The sequence below is a fragment of the Epinephelus fuscoguttatus genome, linkage group LG11 (assembly GCF_011397635.1).
Source record: "Epinephelus fuscoguttatus linkage group LG11, E.fuscoguttatus.final_Chr_v1".
Classification (NCBI taxonomy): Eukaryota; Metazoa; Chordata; class Actinopteri; order Perciformes; family Serranidae; genus Epinephelus; species Epinephelus fuscoguttatus.
This window is the reverse complement of record NC_064762.1, coordinates 36119358-36138775: the sequence shown is the minus strand read 5'-3', so window position 1 is coordinate 36138775 and position 19418 is coordinate 36119358. Positions and strand designations below refer to the sequence as shown.

The 19418-nt window shown below is 41.3% G+C and overlaps 1 protein-coding gene across 7 annotated transcripts in view; it reads right to left on the bottom strand.

Annotated features, from left to right (window-relative positions):
- epha7 (eph receptor A7) overlaps window positions 1-19418 on the bottom strand; it is a 123454-nt gene that overhangs the window by 24458 nt on the left and 79578 nt on the right. For 4 of the 7 annotated variants that reach the window (XM_049590915.1, XM_049590918.1, XM_049590916.1 and 1 more), the window contains exons 6-8: window positions 8572-8696; window positions 5430-5598; window positions 1193-1301 (exon numbers count right to left, since the gene is read on the bottom strand). In XM_049590915.1, the coding sequence (XP_049446872.1) occupies window positions 1193-1301; window positions 5430-5598; window positions 8572-8696 (403 nt within the window). Of the gene's footprint in view, window positions 1-1156; window positions 1302-5429; window positions 5599-8571; window positions 8697-19418 lie in introns of all 7 variants that reach the window. The other 3 variants (XM_049590913.1, XM_049590917.1, XM_049590914.1) reach the window with 1 other exon arrangement.

The window sequence follows — 19418 nt, the reverse complement described above, 5'->3', positions numbered from 1 at the left end:
GTCCCGTGGCAAGTCACAAGACAGGCAAGTCTCGAGTCAAGTCCCAAGTCAAGACAACAAGTCCCGTGGCAAGTCACAAGTCAAGTCAGACAAGTCCCAGGTCAAGATAGGCAAATCCCAAGTCAAGACGGACAAGTCCATAGTCAAGACAGCCTAGTCCCAGGTCAAGACAGTCAAGTCCCAAGTCAAGACAGGCAAGGCCCAACTCAAGTCCTATGTCAAAACAGACAAGTCCTTGGTCAAGACTGGCAAGTCCCAAGTCAAGACAGGCAAGTTCCATGGCAAGTCCCAAGTCAGGACAGGCAAGTCCCAGTTTAAGTCCCAAGTCAAGACAGGCAAGTCCCAAGGCATGTCCAAAGTCAAGACAGACAAGTCCCAAGTCAAGACAGGCAAGTCCCAAATCAAGACAGGCAAGTCCCAAGTAAAGACGGACAAGTCCTAGGTCAAGACAGGCAAGTCCCAGGTCAAGACAAGCAAGTCCCAATTCAAGTCCCAAGTCAAGACAGGCAAGTGAGGTCACCAGTCATTAGTGTTTAAATCCATGTGGATTTGCAAGTCTTTTTTTGATTTTGTCAAGTCAGATATAAAGTCAAATTTCCTCGAGTCGAACTCGAGTCCACGTCATGTGACTCGAGTCCACACCTCTGTGTGTATGACATCAGCTTGACTAACTCATGACTAGCAGAAGAAGAGGGGGACTTAAAATATGTTGCCAGGGAAAGCTAATTCTGTTAAACCCACCATTAAAAGCAAGTTCTGATGAAATGCCGTTCATGCAGATGAAAACACAGATGAAGTATGTGAGGTAATGGTGATAATGACAATGGGCTGGGAGCTTTGCGATGGTGGTAAAAAAAAAAAAAAAAAAAATCTGTGCCATACTTCATCCTGCCCTCAGGATCTCTCACACACATAGGTATGCAGAGCCAAAGCTTTCTCGCTCTGGAGTACTTGTCTCATAATGGCTCTGCAAAAAATAGCTTAAAAATTTTGTTGGGGGCTGGGGGGTGGGGGAGGGGGGAAAAAAATGATGCATCACAACCCATTAGCACAGCATGCCACGAGATGATGGGTGCACGTGTGTGTGCGTGTGACGACTCCACAGGCGCGGAGGCCTGTGAGTGACAGAAAGGCTAATTGACAAGCGCAGACTCACAGGAGCGGAGAGTCAATGGGGCCCGCGAGAGCGTACCTTCTCCCGATGATGAAGCCGAACACCATGAACACCAGGATGATGGTCCCCGCCACGGCCACCACCGCTATGATGATGACGGGGTTCTGCTCGCTGGAGACAATCGCGGCTGATGAGACGGACACACACATAAACACACACACACATGGACAGACATGCAGAAAAGACAGAAACGCTCAGTGTGAACTTCAGCACATCAAAGACTACAATCTGCAGGACATAATTGAGCCCAATGAGAGGCGTGGAGATTGATAACCCCCCTCCTTCCTCTCCTTCCCTCCGAGAGAGTGGAGGAGGGACGCTTCTATTTTTGAGCCGTCCTTATACACACGGCTCTACTGTTTCAGAAAGTGGGCTTAATAGTCCCAGACGGCGACGGCAATGCCCTTCATCTCAAACAAAGACACATTCAGGTTGGATTGTTTCCCATTCAGAGCTCCCACAGTGCTCAGACTGTTTGCGTTGACAAACTGCCGATTGCTCCGAAGAATGGCTTGCCGTAGCATCGTATAAAGTCAACGCGAGTGGTGTATGAGGGGGAAAATTCATGCATTTTAAATCAAGTGGATCTGCGCTGTATAAATACTTGGAAAGAGAATGATTTTTTTTTTTTTTTTTTTGTGGCCTGTCTGTCTGAGGGGGCTGAAAAATGTGGCGACATTCGATCAGCTGTTCCTCAATCAAGCTTCAATATCTCACCAACTGTCTATTTTGGGAGGAATTAAGAGCATTCAGCTGTCATATTACACACTTGCAGGTTTCCCTCTTGAGGCTGACACAGAGGAGGCTAGTGGTCCACAGTGCTGGTCAAGGACACTTTGACTGGACTGCAAACTTCTAACCTTGTCGCAGGACACGCTCTGCATGTGGTATGAGTAATTAATGTGTCCTTTTATGCAGAGATGTTGGATGTTAAGGTGGGTGGGGGCGTTTGGGCAGGCAGGTTGGATGCTGGGGCTCGAAACGAAAGAGAAATGAATGAAACAGCGGCTAATGGAGGTTTTCACAGATTTTAAGAGGGCACACCGTGTCCTGACCTCAACACAAAGACATGAGAAACTATTTTCATCTCACTCTGGGAAACAAAGCTAATAAGTGTTTTCCCTGACATGCTGATATTTCTTTAATGTAGCACGTTATTAATGGAATCCTTATTTAAAAGTTATATCAGAAAAAATGCCACTAACAGATATTTTGGTTTAATTTATTTAGGTTTAGAATTTTAATCTCTGGACAGAAAACTTTTGCCTGACCTCATGTGTATCCATGTCAAATGGGACTTAATGTGCTAATTTATGGTTGATACTTATATTTTGGGTTTCTACTAAAATATATTTACAGGCTTTGATGTTCAAAAAACACTTTATTCTCCTCATACTGTCTGTGCTGGAATATCTGAATTCACCTTCTGTCCAAGATGGTTCATTTTAGTGCCTGTCTCTTTAAGCCCCCCTCCCAAGAGAAAGTATAGCAACACTTTTTTTTACCATAAAACCAATCACCAATAAAAGCTTCTAAACCCAAAGCTTCACAACTGTTTATGTTCCAGGAGGAATATGATTCAAAATCTAGGAAAAAATGAACAACATCTGGAACCAAGATTTCAAGTTTACCTGATGTTAGCATGTAGCTACATGTAGCAATGTACTTGCAGCAGAGAAATGACTGTAACAGAGTACAGCAGCACTTTTTCTTGTGAAAATTCATGAATAAAGGCTGTTAACCCAAAATATTCACAACCTGACATGTTCCAGAAGGAATATAATCCGAAATCAAGGAGAAATAAACATCGCCAGCCATGATTACATGTTTCCCAGATGTTGGCATGTAGCTACATGTAGCAGTGTACTTACAGCACAGGAATGACTGTAACACAATATAGCAGTACTTTCTGCCCTTAAAAATAACCAATATAAGCTTCTAAACCAGAACCCTAACAATCAGACGTGTTCCAGCAGGAATATAATCTGAAATCAAGGAGAAATTAACAACATCGCCCGCCATGATTACATGTTTCCCTGATGTTAGCATGTGGATACATGTAGCTGTGTACTTACGAAATGACTGCAATATAATGGCACTTTTTACTCTGAAAAATCACCAAAAAAGATTCTAATCCAAAATCCTCATATAAAGAAATCTATCACAAGCTCATCACAGTTTGAAAGAGGGAGGGAAAAACAGTGGGAAACAGAGTATTCAGAACGGTCTGAAGCCTCACATTTTTGTCCAGTTAAGTATATCTACCTCGTTATTTGAAAAAATTGGCCACATTCAATACAAACATCCAACATTGTAACATTATAGGAAATATAGAAAAACATTATTGGTCCCCCTTAACAACATCTTATAATGCTAGACATTTTAATCCCCTGCACGAACTCTTACAGCAGCATCTCTCACCAAAACTCCCAATAACACACTGTGACACTCAGGGCAAAGCTAATGTAACTGATTAGATTTAAATGAGTTTATCCTCATGATGCTACAGTAGCTTGTCCTTGTGCTTAGTGATTTTTCCCATGACGTGTTGTCAGCATAAAGTCAGAGCAATTTCTGTTTGCTTTGCTTGAAAGCAAATAATTTCCCTGGGCTATTACTACTAGCTGGAAACATTAACAGGTTGTGCATAAATTTAGAGTTGAAAGCCTGTGTTTTAAAATGATGTGCTGATATTACTGCCGTGGTCAAACTCTCCCTCTGTTAGGTGCTTGGCATCGGTGCATTTGGAGACATACTAATGTTCTCTGTGGGCTTTTCTTTCAAAAGGTGATCAGACAGGTGCAAGGAAAGTGGGAATGAACGCTGCAGAGGTGAAACGTTATCAAATGAAAAGCAGCACAGACTGTTGCAATGATACATCATTCCTCACTTAATGCCAAACCAACCTACAGCTTTTTTCCCACTTTCACTTTAGTACAGATTTTCACTGTATACACACTACACCCACTGAAAATGTATAAACAGACACTCAAATATTCAAATTAGTAAAATGGCAATGAAGTAGAATGAAGTATAAAATGGTAGGACTAAAGGAGGAAAAACAAGGAAAACTATAATATATTATATACGACAGATATACACACACATAAGATATGTGCAGTGTGTGCAAAATTAAATTATTATTTTTTTGTTTTTAATGAAAAAATTGATTGAGTGGATTAATGGAGTTTTTATCAAGCCGACAGTGGCGGTACAGGCTGCAATGGAAATCTGACACTGACAGTATGTGTCCACTAAAGGTGCTTGTTTTTGGCATCGACAGGTTCAAATTCTTACTGTGTCTGACAACATTATGGAAAGGATCCCTACAGAGATAAACCTTTTTATTATAGAGTAAGATTCTCTTTGTTTAATAGAAAACAGCCACAAAATGGCTATCACCAAACCCACCAGACTCCATTTAAATAAACAGTGATTTTATGAGTGTAAACACTTCATTTAAAGTCGACAGAAACAAAATAAATCACAAAAAACATCTTTCTTTGTATTTCCACTGTTCCAACAATCACCAACTCTGGTTTGGTTGGAAAAAAAAAAAAAATTAATTCACCAAGTTACATGTGAAAAAATGCTGTCTCTATATATGTTAAAATTAGTAGTTTTTGAAATGCAGTCTGGTTGGTTTGCTGATTGTGATTTGCGGGCTCTTTATGGTTAGACAAAAAGGATCCTGCTCTTTAACAAAAAGGTAAACCTTTGCTGAGATCCTTTCTATCATGATGTCACACATTTAACAACAATCTGAGCCTGTCAGTGGCAAATACCAGCACTGTTAGTGAACATAAACTGACAGAGCACAATTGCCCCAAGTGGTTATATTGCAGCCTGTTTTGCTGCTGCCGGCTGCAGCACTCTCGCTCCGTACTGGACCAATTTAAAAACTTAATGTCTCCAGTAGTGACTTATACACAAAAACATGAGAAAATAGAGCCCAGTCTGAAAAATACCTAAGATACCCTTTAAAGTGTCAGGCCTAACACCACAATCCACCACAAATATAGTGAAAGTGGTCAATTCATTGAGGATAATTCATACTGAATATCTAAATATTAAACTTCAAACTACCTACAAATATTACTGCATAAATTGCTTCTTGCATCTGCTCAGGGTTGTTTTCTTTTAATTTCTGGATAATGTATTCATATTAATTTAAAAACATATAATGGCACAAGTAAAGCAGTATTAATTGTAAAAGTGTGTGTTCTTGCATTGGAAGCCTGTTCATAAATCTTACCTGTGGCCTCTTCCTTGGTGGTTATCTCTACTCTGGGGCCGTAGGTGCCGTATCCTGCTTCTGTGAAGGCCCTGATCTGGAACACGTAGGCCGTGCTGGGCTTCAGGTTGTTCACTGTGGCAGATGTGGACTTGGACCTCACCGTGGAGTAGACCCGGTCCTTCTGATCCTTTACAAAGAACAAATCATGTTTTATTCAAAAATGAAATGGTCACCATTGGGGCAAAATAAAAGAACATCCAACTGCTGTGTGAAAGCCTGATTTATAACTGAGTCCCCTGAAGTGTCGTTATCTTGCTTCGGAAATACTGCAGATATACTTCAGAGGATGTAATTACCTGCACTTGTAAAAGGACAGAATGTGACAATGGTTCATCCAACTGGATACACAGTGTGGAAAATTTGGATGAAACTATTTAAATTTAGTAGTCATTTTACTAATATTCAGAATATATTATAATACTTTATTTACCTCAGCTGCAGAGATTACCAGACCTTCATTTAAAACAGGCTGTCATTACAGACATGCCCCTATTTATAGTATCCCCTATTTTTATAAGTACAGTTCTCTCTGCACAGAGCCTCCCTGTTTTCTGATCAGCTCCTGTTTTAGTTTGCTGTTGATGCACCCTCATCACTTCCCCCATGTTTACCTGTTTTCTTGATACATTCAGTATAATGTACATTCCCATAGGACTAATTCCATCACTTCAATGAACATGTCATAGTCGCCTCTGCTGCTCTGGCTTTCTGTCTCCTTCAACATACTGTTTCTATTCACAGTTTAACTCCAGTCGCTTCACCATTATTCTCACTGTGAATTTAACTTGCTGCACAGATGTTTCACATTAAAAGCCTTGCAGGGTTTTAAAGGCTAAAATCCTGTCCTTCCATTCAACAGATGACACTTGAGTTGAAAGTGTTGCTGATAGTATTCAATATTTCTGTTAAGAAAACAAACTCAATACGAAATACAATTAGTGCTGTGAAATGTGCCCTTTCCTGAAAGTATAACTTATTAATGCTGCATTCACAGGGAATCAGGCAGACGGTAGATGGTAGATGGACTTCTGGATGATACAGGAAAAATAAATACTCTGACGGAGTGGCAGGACAGCAAAACGAAAGACCCATGACAGTATGTTGCTATGGTGTTGTATTGTTTACAAAGAATGAGACAAAACATATTTAATAAAGAATATTTTGCAAACATTCTAGTATTGCATGTAGCTATAAAATGCAGCTCCTAACCCTAACCCTTAATATTCTACTGGAAACTTAAATTTAATGTTAAATTCTCTCCAAAATGAACTCCCTCCAAAACTTAAGGTCATTCTTTAATTTTCAACAGAAAGGGTGTTGTTGCAGCAAAATTACTGGCATGGGGTTGTTCAGATCACTCATGTTTTTTCCAGCTGTAATTTCCTTCGTGGAGGATGGCAAAAAGATTTAATACTCAAGCACTGGATAACAATGCTGTCTACTGATACTGTTGCCGGTGTTCTCTGCTGGCCTCACCTAATTTTATCGTTCGGCTCTCATCCACTAAAATTATTCCGATTTGCCATCTATTGTATACTTGACTACGTTGAGACCTCAAAAATAGGGAGGATTTCAAAACCAAAGAGGGGAAATCAGAGTTTCAGAGACTGTATTTCCTGCGTTCTAGTGACTTTTAAAGAATCAAAATTATACAATAAGTCCACTGCATTGACATTTTTATGTTAAACATATTTGATTTGGTTTAGTTTTTGGTTCATGACCCTCGCACTCAAGCAGATTACCAGGAGGAGGGAGGGAGGTCAGGCTGTGGACTTGTCCAGTGCCAGGAACTCTGTCCTCCCTGGCCCACCTGGAGGGTCATGGTCTCTAGAAGACCCCTCCGCAACAAAGGAGGGCAAGCTGGGCCCCCCCTAAAGACCTGAGTAACCCCTCAGATCATCCTGTTGGACTTGTGCAGGCCTAACACAGTGACCACAGAGACGAGGTGGCCGCTAGCAGCTGCACCAGACTCATGCAGGCCCAACAGGTGCCACCCTCCAAACCCCCTGTAGGGTCGGGGAAAGAGGAAGAGCAGGAGAAGTGTCAAGAGGCAACAGTACACTAGAGTCATAGGGCTTATACATGCTGTGTGATAAAGAAAAGAAAAAAAAGGTGTGAAAATTTGTCACAAATCAGGAGAAATAAGGGAAAATTTTGACCTTGGGAGGAAACCGGGAGTGTCCCAGGAAAACCATCTGCCTGAATCCATGTGAAGGCAGCATAAGCAATAGTACAGCAACATTCAGTTTCCTTTTTAAATACCAGTTTTTATTTGAGAATTAACAGAATTAATGCTTGAAAATAATGTTTTGTAAACATTTTTCCTCTTATGCTTTAAAGTGATCTTTATACCCAGTGTATACTGGAGAACATGATTAGCTTACCATGCGGCAGCCTGCCACATAGACAACATCAACACATATAAAAATATCTTCTTCATCAACAAATCTATTTGGATGCACAGGCTGCACGCATTGTGTACTTTGTTGTTGATCTGTAAATGTTTTGCTCGGCAAAAGCCCAAATGGAATGCCAGGGTCTGTTAGGGGTGTAGTTGTTGTTTCCAATTTTCCACTTTTACAGCTGGGCAGACCACAGCCACAGTACGTGACATAGGAGACTGATTCGTCAGTGTTCTGCGCGAGGCTGCGGCCAGCAGGACTGGCATCAGAGCTGTGCTACCCTGCCTTTGATTCACTGGGTTAAATTCGCTCCATTAAACCTTGCTGTAAAAAGCTGATGTGTTCAGACTTGAAACACAGGGAAGCAGCAGTATAATCTATGTGGAAGGGGAACGGAGATAACAGTGACAGATTACTAATTCTGGCAGTGCAGCAGCCGCGGATTGTGTGTGTGCTAACATGTGCGTGGGGGCGGCTGTGAAGGACTACGGCCTGATTAAAATCTTATGAGCATCTCATTCATTATTGCAATTATGAGACAAAGAAGGTACTTGCAGAATCTTGTGAATTCCACTCACAGCAGCATGCACGCAGAATACAAAATGAAGAGTCGGCAAAAGTGAATGTGAAGGGAGAGATGGAGGGAAGAGGGTTCCAGAAAGAGACAAGGACACAAACAAATTGACTGTGAAACTCACTTTTTCGTAGTATTTGATTTCATATTCCGTGATGACGCCATTGGGTTGCTGGGGCTCCTGCCAGGAGAGCTGGATGCTGCGCTGCTGCACCTTCTCCTTGATGACCTCGCTGACCTGGGACGGAGCTGTTTAGACAAGAACATGTCAATAAGCTGAGGGCAAACCAACTCTGCACGGACACGCATAAAGCCAGCCACAAATCAGCCGCACCACTCCTCCAGCAACACTCAGCGGCCCTGGTCTAAATGTTTACACCTCCTGATCGAAATTTCAATTGCACTGCAAACAGCGGAAGATAGCGTAACTGCAGCCGGTGGAGAACTGCAACATGTAGATTATGAATGACAGTTCAGCTCAATTCATTCCAACATTTCCAGCGGAACAAGCAGGCACTTACTCTGCCTGTTGTCAGAACTGTTGAGAGATCCTCTTAGAGGCAGAGGGGTGTACCTGTGACCTTGTGACACCAGTCTTATGCACACCAATTATCTCTAGCTCTTTGCATGACTCATTTTAAGTGTCTGGCTGCCTGGATTAACTGCTGCCACATTTAGATTGCTAAACAGCACCCACACATGCACAGTTCTATTTTTAGGTGTCAATACCCAAAGGTAAATGATGGTAACAACCTTGTGAAGCTGGAACTTAAGCCTACATGTGTGTCATGTAATGTCTGAGCATACAGTTCTATCATCTACTGTTATGCTACCAAATGCAACAATTAGCACTGCTACTGCAAAACACGTACTGTACAACTAATGTTACTACTGCTATCACTGATGTAGCACCAACTACTGCTAGTGCTGCTTTAATAACTACTGCTACTGCATCCAAAATTAATATTACATGCAGAGATAAAACAAAGAAGACTGCTATACAGGACCTAGTATTAAATATCATTTAATAGTGTCTCAAATTGTGCACTCCACTACACACCAATTTGTTGTCACCTTCTGCCTTTTTTTTAAAAATGTATTTATTGCCTTTTCACAGATTCCTGTCAAGCCCAGCTTTAGGAAGACAAAATTAAAACTGCATTAATAGGTTTATCTTGGATTAATTGTTTTAATTATAGCAATAAAATTGAACCAAAATGGGAAAGGTGACACCCAATAAAAAAAGCTGCTAAAATGCAGAGCTGAGGAGAACTACAGAGTCAGTAGTAATTCTGAATTCCAAGTGACCATTTTTTCTTATTACATCATCGCTGCATCCATTGTTATTGCAAAAATCAATGAGTGTGGCTTTAAAGTGGCAAAATCTGCACTGGGAGGAGGTGGGGTCAAACAAACACAGGACTTTCACCCACGAGACAGTTTTTCATATTACAGCAAACATCAATGTTAAGTTATTTCAAGGTAATGTTAAGTAAGTTACATTTGTACGTCATGTACTTTAGATCACATCTTGTCACATATTTATGACACGCTGTGTTACGTCTAAACCCGTTACAAACATACTTATTTTGAACCAAACATAAACAAACATTTTTCCAAACCTAATCAAGTAGTTTTGTAGCCTAAACCCTAACAGGTTCACAAAGGTAACCCCCTGTCACAATGTCTTTCACCCTAGAAATGGCTGTGCATCTCATACAGATGCTAGAGGGAACCTTGTACGTCAGTATCAGATGGTGAAGGGGGGCGTAACAAATCATCGGTATTTGATGACCTGGGAATAAGAATGGGTTGATACTAGGGATACAGGAATAGTACATAAATCTGGATGATCACCAGTCCAGTATTATTGATGCAAATTGAAAACATCGATATGTATCAACATTTTTAAGATACAGCATATTTTTAAATTCCCATCATATGTCTGTGTCATCATATCCTCGAAATGCACCTCACTCAAACAGTGCTAGCAGCTGCACACCAGGCAGACAATGATACACAGCCATGAAAGAGATGAGGATATTTACTGATATTATCTAATATCGACCACATGCCCTGAATTTAATCAAATCAAAATCATGTTGTGGGAGACCTTGTGATATGATCAAATATTGTATCAATGTCCAAAGAATCTATATAATATCATATTGTGATGAAACCTGTGATATACACCTCTATTCAAGACACACTCCTCCCGAGAAAGTTTGTGAAACAAGTCGACTTTTATGAGAAACAAGGTTAAAATATTCCTCTTGCACTGGCGTACGTCTCCCTTCTCCCTGCCTTCAGAAGTTTTGTTTTGTTGCAGTCTATCACTGCTGCTACTGGTTCTGCAGCTGCGCCTTCTGTTTCTGGTTCAACTTCCATTACCTTTACATCATCATCATCACTGCCTTGATTATAATCACCGACATGTTTACAGCACTTTTCCTAAAGACCCCAGTGAGAAAAAAACTAAGGAAAGCTTTTTGGGTTACTAAACCTCACCCCAAGGAGATGATGCTTTCAAAAAAAATCTGCTTATCTGCACTCTAAACAGCCCAAAGATCCTTTCTGTAAACATTCTGTGAAATCTTGATGACTCATGCTGCTCTTGGGGCAAAACATATTAATTAACACGTCTTAGCACGTTTGAAAAGGCGTCCTGGGGACGACGTGAACTCCAAAGTAAAAGCCACTTGTCAGGAGCTGTACTTTGATTTCTGTTTCCTGGGTCTTTCATGGATCAGAGGAGTGCTTTAAAATGAAAGGAAAGCTTTTGAAAGATGAATTTACACTAAAAAATTCTTAAATGACAGTATGATGATATGTATTTAGTTGATCGTCTCATTTTGAGCAATTTACAAATGATACAGCAGCACAAGCTTATATTTCTCTACTGACATTTGGTTGTGTTCATGTTGTTCGTATGCTACAAAATCTGCTAATTGTACAGTCTCAACCATCACTCAGTGACACATGTATTCTATATTTTTCAGTATTGAACAGCAACCAACAAGAGACAAAAATAGTCTTTCCCTGGATGAGCAGAAGCTGCTGAAGTGTCAGTGGCATGCTCAGTGACCCAGTGGGAGCAGACCTCTGTAGCCTTAATGCAGCCTGACCCCAGCTTGTTTTAAGATGACCTGCCACTAATGACTCCGGCTGGATTAAAACCTCATTAGGCCTCATCGGCATTCCTGACAGTAACGTTCACGACAGCGGACACCCGAGACCTTGTCAAAAACCTGCTGTTGTGACATGTCCCCTCATAATCCACCCAAAACACAGGAACAATGTATCCTTTCTCAGAGCAGTCGGCCGGTCAAAGGGACGATTGAGTTTTCTCTCTCGAGTCACAACAAGCAGTTAGTGCAGCTTAACTTCATCCAATTTGGCTGCTTTCTCTGCCCCCATCCAGGCGGCGTCCTTGAAATATGGACCGTTCTCCTCCCGGTTACTAAATCTGGTTCGGGTTTATGGGCACTAAATGATGCTTCTTGTCTGTGTTTACTGCTTTAATCTGACATTTGCTTTCATCCCCTGCAGATGTCTTTTTCTACCCTGCATGCGCATAGAGAAACACTACTTCAGGATATATATGTACACTGTTCGCAACTCTTGGACTTGAACACTATTGAACAAACGGATACATTTACTTTCATATCAGCTCAATGGTCTGTCTCTACGCTTATGACATGAACTGGGAGAGTGTTTTTATCTTTTGTCATCCTAAATGTGAGACTAAGTTCATTGCAACATTGTTTTGATTGAAAGCAAGTCAGAATTTTTGTGTTAACCTGATGGCTAGAGATTAGCAGCATCAAAGACAAATTTCCTTCAGGACCATAAATCCATATTTTTTTGTTGTCTGTGTGACATGCTCTGGGACTCTTTTAAAATCAATCAACAAGAAAAGGACCATTGTTTTTAGGAAAGGAGTACCCAAACAAGCACTGATCCAAACCCAACTTTTAACGTTAATCTGTTATTGCTTACTACCATAGACACAACTAAAGCTCCTTTCCCACTGTACAAAAAAAATCCACTAAATCCCACTAAAATCTATCTTTTGTCTTTAGTGGGACAGGACAGCATTTGTTCCTGGGACAAATGACTCTGCAGCAGTTACTGGTATTTATCGGCTCCAGTCCTGATCGGCAGCAGTGGAAACATAACACCTGGGCAGACACACTAATTTACACCCCTTTCTGGCATGACCATTGGTAACTTTGACAACACTTTATCTCAGCTGTCTCTATCCAGTAACAGATATAAAAAAGTAACCACTGTGACATTTTCACTGGCCTGTATGCTGCTTTCTACTCTTTACCAACCCTTTTTTCCAGTGCCTTAGTGACACTGATTGGGAAACTCCAACTTATTTCTGGCAGTTGTTCCAGCATTTTAAAAACCTGCATAATTATGCACACTAATACTGGTAGAAAAGGGCTAATACTGTGGATTTGTTCATGTTGCCAAGACATACACTCATTTTTGGTCTTGCCTGCTTCCTTCAGCCGTTAACTATTCTAAACAACTTTGAAATGTCATACATGCCTTACTGTAAAACACAAGACTACTTATCATGGACACAAATTATATTACAGCAATACAGTACTATAAAGTTAAAGGCACACTCCAGCAATTTAGTACTGAGGCTCCGTGGAGATGGGGGATTCACAAGAGACTGTTAAAAACAAGAAATTGATACAGTAAAAGCAGAGAAAAGACTATTTTAGTCCATATTACAAGGCAAGTTTCAAAAACACTTCATTCTGCTATTCCCATGATGCACTTTAGCAGTGTGTTGGTGCTACATTGTGTTTCATTAGTGATAAATGAAGTTTCTTATGGAACCAAAGTAGCGTTATTTGAATTTACTTAACTACACGGTGAGGAAATTGTTGACATAATCGGGTTAAGTAAATCCACTTAAAAAGAACACCATTATAACAATGAAACCAAGCTTAGTAAAAGTTGTCACACTCACCTAAGTCAGGTTATGTTGCAGCTACAAAATATAATTTACTAAATACAGTTGACTAGTGGAGGTACAACTGTTACGTTACATTTTCATCAATGAGTTAAGTCAGTATAATCAAATGTCTTTATGTAACCAACACAGTAATGTAACTACATTTTGTTGAATTAATGTTGGTCATTTTAGTAATGTGGACATTGAACATTTAATTAAATCCAAGTTGACCAGATACTGTTGGAATTGTCTAATACAGTCACACTGGTCGCACATAAGTCAGTTATTGCCATCATATTAGTATTATAAAACGATATCTAACACAACTCAGTTTGGTGGAAATGTTGACAAAACTGGATTAAGTAAATTCAACAAATGTCTTTTTGAGTGTATGACTTAATTAAAAAAAAAAAAAAAAAAAAGCCAGATCCCACACTTGATGCAACGATGCAACTTGTTATTTGCTTTTTAGATATATAAACGTTTTGTCCCTAGTATGGTTGAAGCCCTAACCATGCCGGAGCCTACGCTTCCCATAATGCAACTTGGCCATGTCTATGGACAGACTATGGTCTCAAAACTCAAGACTGGTTCTAGTTGCCAAGTCATACTTAGTTTTGATCTTTAATGACACCAACTTTGGTCTTTACTTCTAAAAAATAAAAGCCTTGAAACATCACACATGTGCATCTGATTTTTTTTGTACCACTGTCTTAATAAAAAAAAGATGCTCTTACTGACAGAGGAAGTAAATCCTCATTTCAAAAAACCACACACTTGTCAGAGATACATGCTTTTCAGGCAGCAGCTGGGATGTTGCCTGAGCCACAGAGCCAGCGTGCGGCATGGTGAGCTACTTTCCCACACAGCTTCTTCTCCCTCCAGAGTGTGACGTAGGCTCAGGCACCACATCTGCCCCATTTACCCCCCTTTGGCCCACGGCTGTAGTAGCAATGACTCAGCCCGGCCCAACCCGGCCCCGCCCCATCCTTCACTCCCTTACCCCTCCACGGGTGACAGAGAGCCGGGGCCCTGTGTTTCCACAGAGATCATGAGATCAGTGAGCAGTATTAGCAAACGCGGTGTTCCGCGGGCTAAAAGGTGAGCATTCCAGGAAGGTGATTTTCGGAATAGAAAAGCGGTCATTCTCAATTTCTCAGGGCTGTGAATGAAGACCAGATTTGAGCGCTAATTCTTAGAAAAACCTGCTGCTCTGGCTCTCTCTGTCTCCCCCACCGATCACCCAGGCGGTGCTGTGTGACAGCCATTAATGACTGACTTGATATCATGGAGACCAGAACCAGTCAGCCACTCTCAGACTTTTAACATACCTGAGGGGCTTAGCAAGGCGGAAAATTGTATAATTGTTATGCCGCTCTTAAAGAGACTGTTTGGGAAGGCATTTGTGCATTCATTTTGCAATATTAGAAAATGTGTTAGTGACCCCGAACACCTTCCCCTGTAAAGCTAACTGATCCAGAAGCCAGTCGCCACCGTGCTCTGCATTCAAATATGTTATGAATACATTAGACAGTGCGTTTTAATATCCTCTTCTTTCACTCAGCCGTCTGATTCCGACTCGGAGGCGAACAGCAGAGCGGAGGTAGTTCATTACATAAGCGTCTTTCTCTGCCTGCGTGCTTGCCTCATGGACCGTACCAATGCTATAAGCTCATATATTAATTACTGCTGTTTTCAAGATGCAGTCGTGTGTCTTTACGCCTACGGCACCATCATTGTTGAGGTGCACAAGATTGCTGGCGTTTAATGGTGTTTTAAAGGTTTTTAATCTGAACAGGAGATTATAATGTCTCCTTGAGAAAATAATAATAAAAAAGGAATCCTTTGGGCCCAATGTGGACACATAAACAAACGTAAAGCACAGCTTCCTCACAATTCAAAGAGTGGAAATGAAATGTGTGTGACCAAAGAAACTGATTGTACTGTTTTCATTTAGTAATTGAGCTTTTCATGCAAGAAGTGACATAATGTGCTGGATAAAAATAAGTGTGACTAATCAACAAAAGTCCTTTCATCATATTAAAGGGATAGTTCAGGTTTTTGAAGTGGGGCTGTGTGAGGGGATTATCGATCGTCAATGAATTACATACAGTAGATGTCGCTTGACATGCCCCCAGTTTGGAGAAGCAGCAGGAGTGTGCCAACACAAAAGCGGAGCAATGTACTGCTGTGGATGGGGTCAGCAGCAAAACGCATTTTAGCCACCTAAAGATATCTATAATATTTTAAGTGTATGCTATATTGAGAATACATTTCATTGCTCTACCTTTTTTCTGACGGGAAAGCCATTAGCGGCTTCTGTTCCCATCTATGCTCTTGTCAAAGCCACCAGAATCCATTGACAAAAATACTAATTTTGGCTCAGTGAACACAGGAGCTGCTGGTCGTCCACTGCCTCGGTCAGTTAGTTAGTTTGTGTTATTGTTTGATTTTGGTGAATCCGAACTAACCGTTTTAAAAGCCAAAGACACATAATAAGACAAACTAACTAACTGGTTGAAGCAGCAGTAGACCAGCAGCTCCTGTGTTCAGCGATGCTAATCACTTTTCTACTCAATGGAGTCTGGCTTTGAAGAGAGCAATAAAACGGCTTCAGTTCACCATAGGAAATTGCTGTCTGATGGCAAGATACCTTTTTTTCACAGCAGTATATTGCTTAGCTTCTGTGTTGGACTCCAGCCTGCTTCTCCAAATCGGGGGCATTACAATGTATGTCATACACTGACTATGGATAAATCCCCAATACAACTCCACATCAAAAGATCTGAACTATCCCTTTAAGGCTGTATAGTTTTATTTTAAGGACCTGTGTTAACATACTTAAACCCTGCTTTGCCAGCTGGCCCTGCTCTCCATCATATCAAGTATTTCACACATCAACAGCAATTGATGCATTTAACACACTGTATAGCCCTATTCCGTTTCCTCTTTCATCACCGTAGCGCTGAATATTTACAGTTCAGGGGAGTCTGTCTGTTAGACTGAAGCCTTTTAAATGCATCATCTCCAGCAGCCTGTGAAACAAAAGCCTGGCGACAGTTTGGTTTGGCTGGGTTGACACTAACGAGGTATGACATAATCAAGATTACTTCGAGTTGATGTTGTGACTCCCATAACCGAGCAGAGAGAGACTGCTCTTAAATGTTGGCATCTCGGGAGGAATGGACGTTTAAGGAGTAGTCTCTGCATGGTAGTCTAAAAATGGTGATTGTTGTGGGTAAAAATAGTCCTCCTTGAGGGGATTACAAGACATGAAGTTAAAGATGCACTCCAGCTATTTAGTATTGCACTACCATAAAGTTGGCAGACTCACAAGAGACAGATTTAAAAAATGAATGGTCAAATTTGAAGCAGCAGAGTCTGCCATATGCTGACATTTAAGCCCTAGCATAAGCCCAGCTCTAAAAAATACCACCTCCCACATTTCCCACAATAAAAGTCGGTAGTGTCTAAGATTAATAGGTCAGGGGGCAGATAAGGCCTTTTAAAATACCCTGAGATATTTGAGATATCCTGACTTTTAGTCCCCAGCATGGAGCAAGCTCCAAAAATACTGGATCCTCCATTTCCCATAATGCAACCAATAGCATTGTTTGTTGACTGATAGTGCATTACCTTTGAAATGGGAAGTCAAAATTTCTGAGTTCCCAGTAATTTCAACTGAAACGCCCTCTGAAGTCATAACGTCAGAACAACCTCACCAACCTCATTCCCAAAATTAAAGATGGCTGCTCCATCAACAGTAATGAAAGTTGTCATATTGTTTATCAGCACTTTATACGGACAATAACACTTGAGGCATTATTTTGCATGTACAAACACCATAGCAACTCGTATCGCTAATCACTGATTTTACTTGGAATGTCAAAAGGAGCTCACCATCCCCGACGTCAATATCCAAGATGGCTGCTCTGTTGTTCAACAGTAGTGAAAGCTGTGGTAATATACTGTTTAATAGCACTTCTGTCTTATTTGTGACTCAGTAAATCAATCATGTCTAACAATGGCTAACCTGGCTAGAGCTGGTATTGTCTTGGTTTTCTGCCTTGTTGTACTGTTATGCGGTCAACTTGGTAGTGCTGTCCCAGGTCCACCTTCTGACTTCTAGGGTAAACGGAACACAGAATAGCCTACCTGGTTAATGCACTGTTTGTAACCTGGGCTTTCTGTAAATTGCAGTCTCCAAGCTTGATCCAAGATAATCCTTATGATATCATCAGGGGTTATTTTCTCAGACTTGAAAAGACATGACAAAGCTCCTCCAGAGCCACAGAAGTAAAGTAAACTTACTTTTGTGTGTTTGTAAAATTCGTGGGATTCCCCTTTAAAGTCAGTGTGAGGCAGTTTGGTTAAGTTTTGCTCATGGTTAAATGAAAACCACTTTAGCTGAAAATAAAGACTTCACTCAAGCTGAGAAAAGTTGCTTGCATGAGTTGAGAATTGTACGTGGGTCGCTGGATTTGAAAGCAAATGTATCTGAACAGTCCGCCCCCCCTCTCTGACCTCCACACCCTTACTCTCCACCACTGTTTCAGTGTCAAACTGCTGTCTGCTCTTGGTCGTCTCCTCTCCATGTAATGCACTCGTGATGAGGAGCGCTTGTCTCCCCCTGCATCGAGGATGCAATTTGCATTTTGAGACAGCAAGCTCACTCTACCAAATTTCATGCGACCCCAGCTGGTTTTTACAGCTGGAATGCCTGTGTGTGTTTGTGCGTAGGTGTGTAGCTGTTTACTTGCCTGTGTGAACCCAGTAGAAAGTGTATGTGTGGGTGGATGTTATCTGCCCCCAGCTACTCTCCACCTGTCTGTGGAGTTGGCCAGACTTAAACTAGCTTGCAGCTAAGCTCTGAAGGCCATTCATCCACTCAGTGGGCAGCGTACCTTGAGCATTCTTGAATTAAACACAGAATTCCCTTTAGTATCCGTGTGCACTGGACGCACGCTAACTGAGTCACAGAGGAAAGGATGGAGGACAATAATAGACCCGGGCTCTGATGAATGTGAGGGGAACTGTCAGGATTGGTGTGACAAGTCTCTTGCTCTTGGGCTACAGAGGCAGTGTCCCGCCGGTGGCACTGAGACTCTGCACGGCATTGCTTTTCACCAGCCGGTGCCATCCGGTGACATGTCACCTCTGCTTAGACCCAAACAGGGAGAAAAAGAGAGGACTGATGCAGTCAGCAGCACTTTCATTTTGCCACATGATCATGGATTTAACTCGCATGTGCACGACATCCAATAGTAGAATGGTTTAAAGGATTTCAAGGCCTCATCAAAAGATGTAATCATAGTTCTGTCAGGAAGTGTCTATGTATGCAGTGCTAAAGGTGCTGCTCATCGTGTCAAATGACAAATATGACAAGTGACACATATCACATGACTATTTCTAGCCTCTTTTAGCTCATTGCATTTGGTTTTCTGGTTCACAAACTCTGCTCTCACAACCTGTTCTCATCATCAGGGCGTTACTTACAGCAGCTTGGTTGGTGGTCTGTGGCATGGTGGCGACGCACAAGACACCCTCTAGCGCATGTGTGTGTGGCTTCTTCTTTTACAGTAGCAAAGAAGACTTGATTTCTGGGAAAACTGCTATTTTATCTGGGTGTAACTACTCTGATACAACTAAATACAAGGTATTTAGTCAGTGCATAAACTTGCGCACTTGCCAGTTCATGATCCAGCATTTTAGGCAGCAACAGAGGTATGTTTACAATGCTGGTGCTGATATCGGAGCAACTCCTAAAAAGAGCGTGAAAGTCTCCGTAGGGCAGGAATGGTAGTGGATGGGTAAAACAATCACAAGACTTTCACCCAGTTAACTACTGTTTGTGTCTTGTGTTACCTAACCAAGTAGTTTTATTGACGAAATCTAAAGTAGCTATCTAAACCTACCTTTACCGTAAACACAGGCGTTTATTTTGAAAGGACACTGTAGCATATAAAAGGTGGAAATTGACACATCGTCCCTGA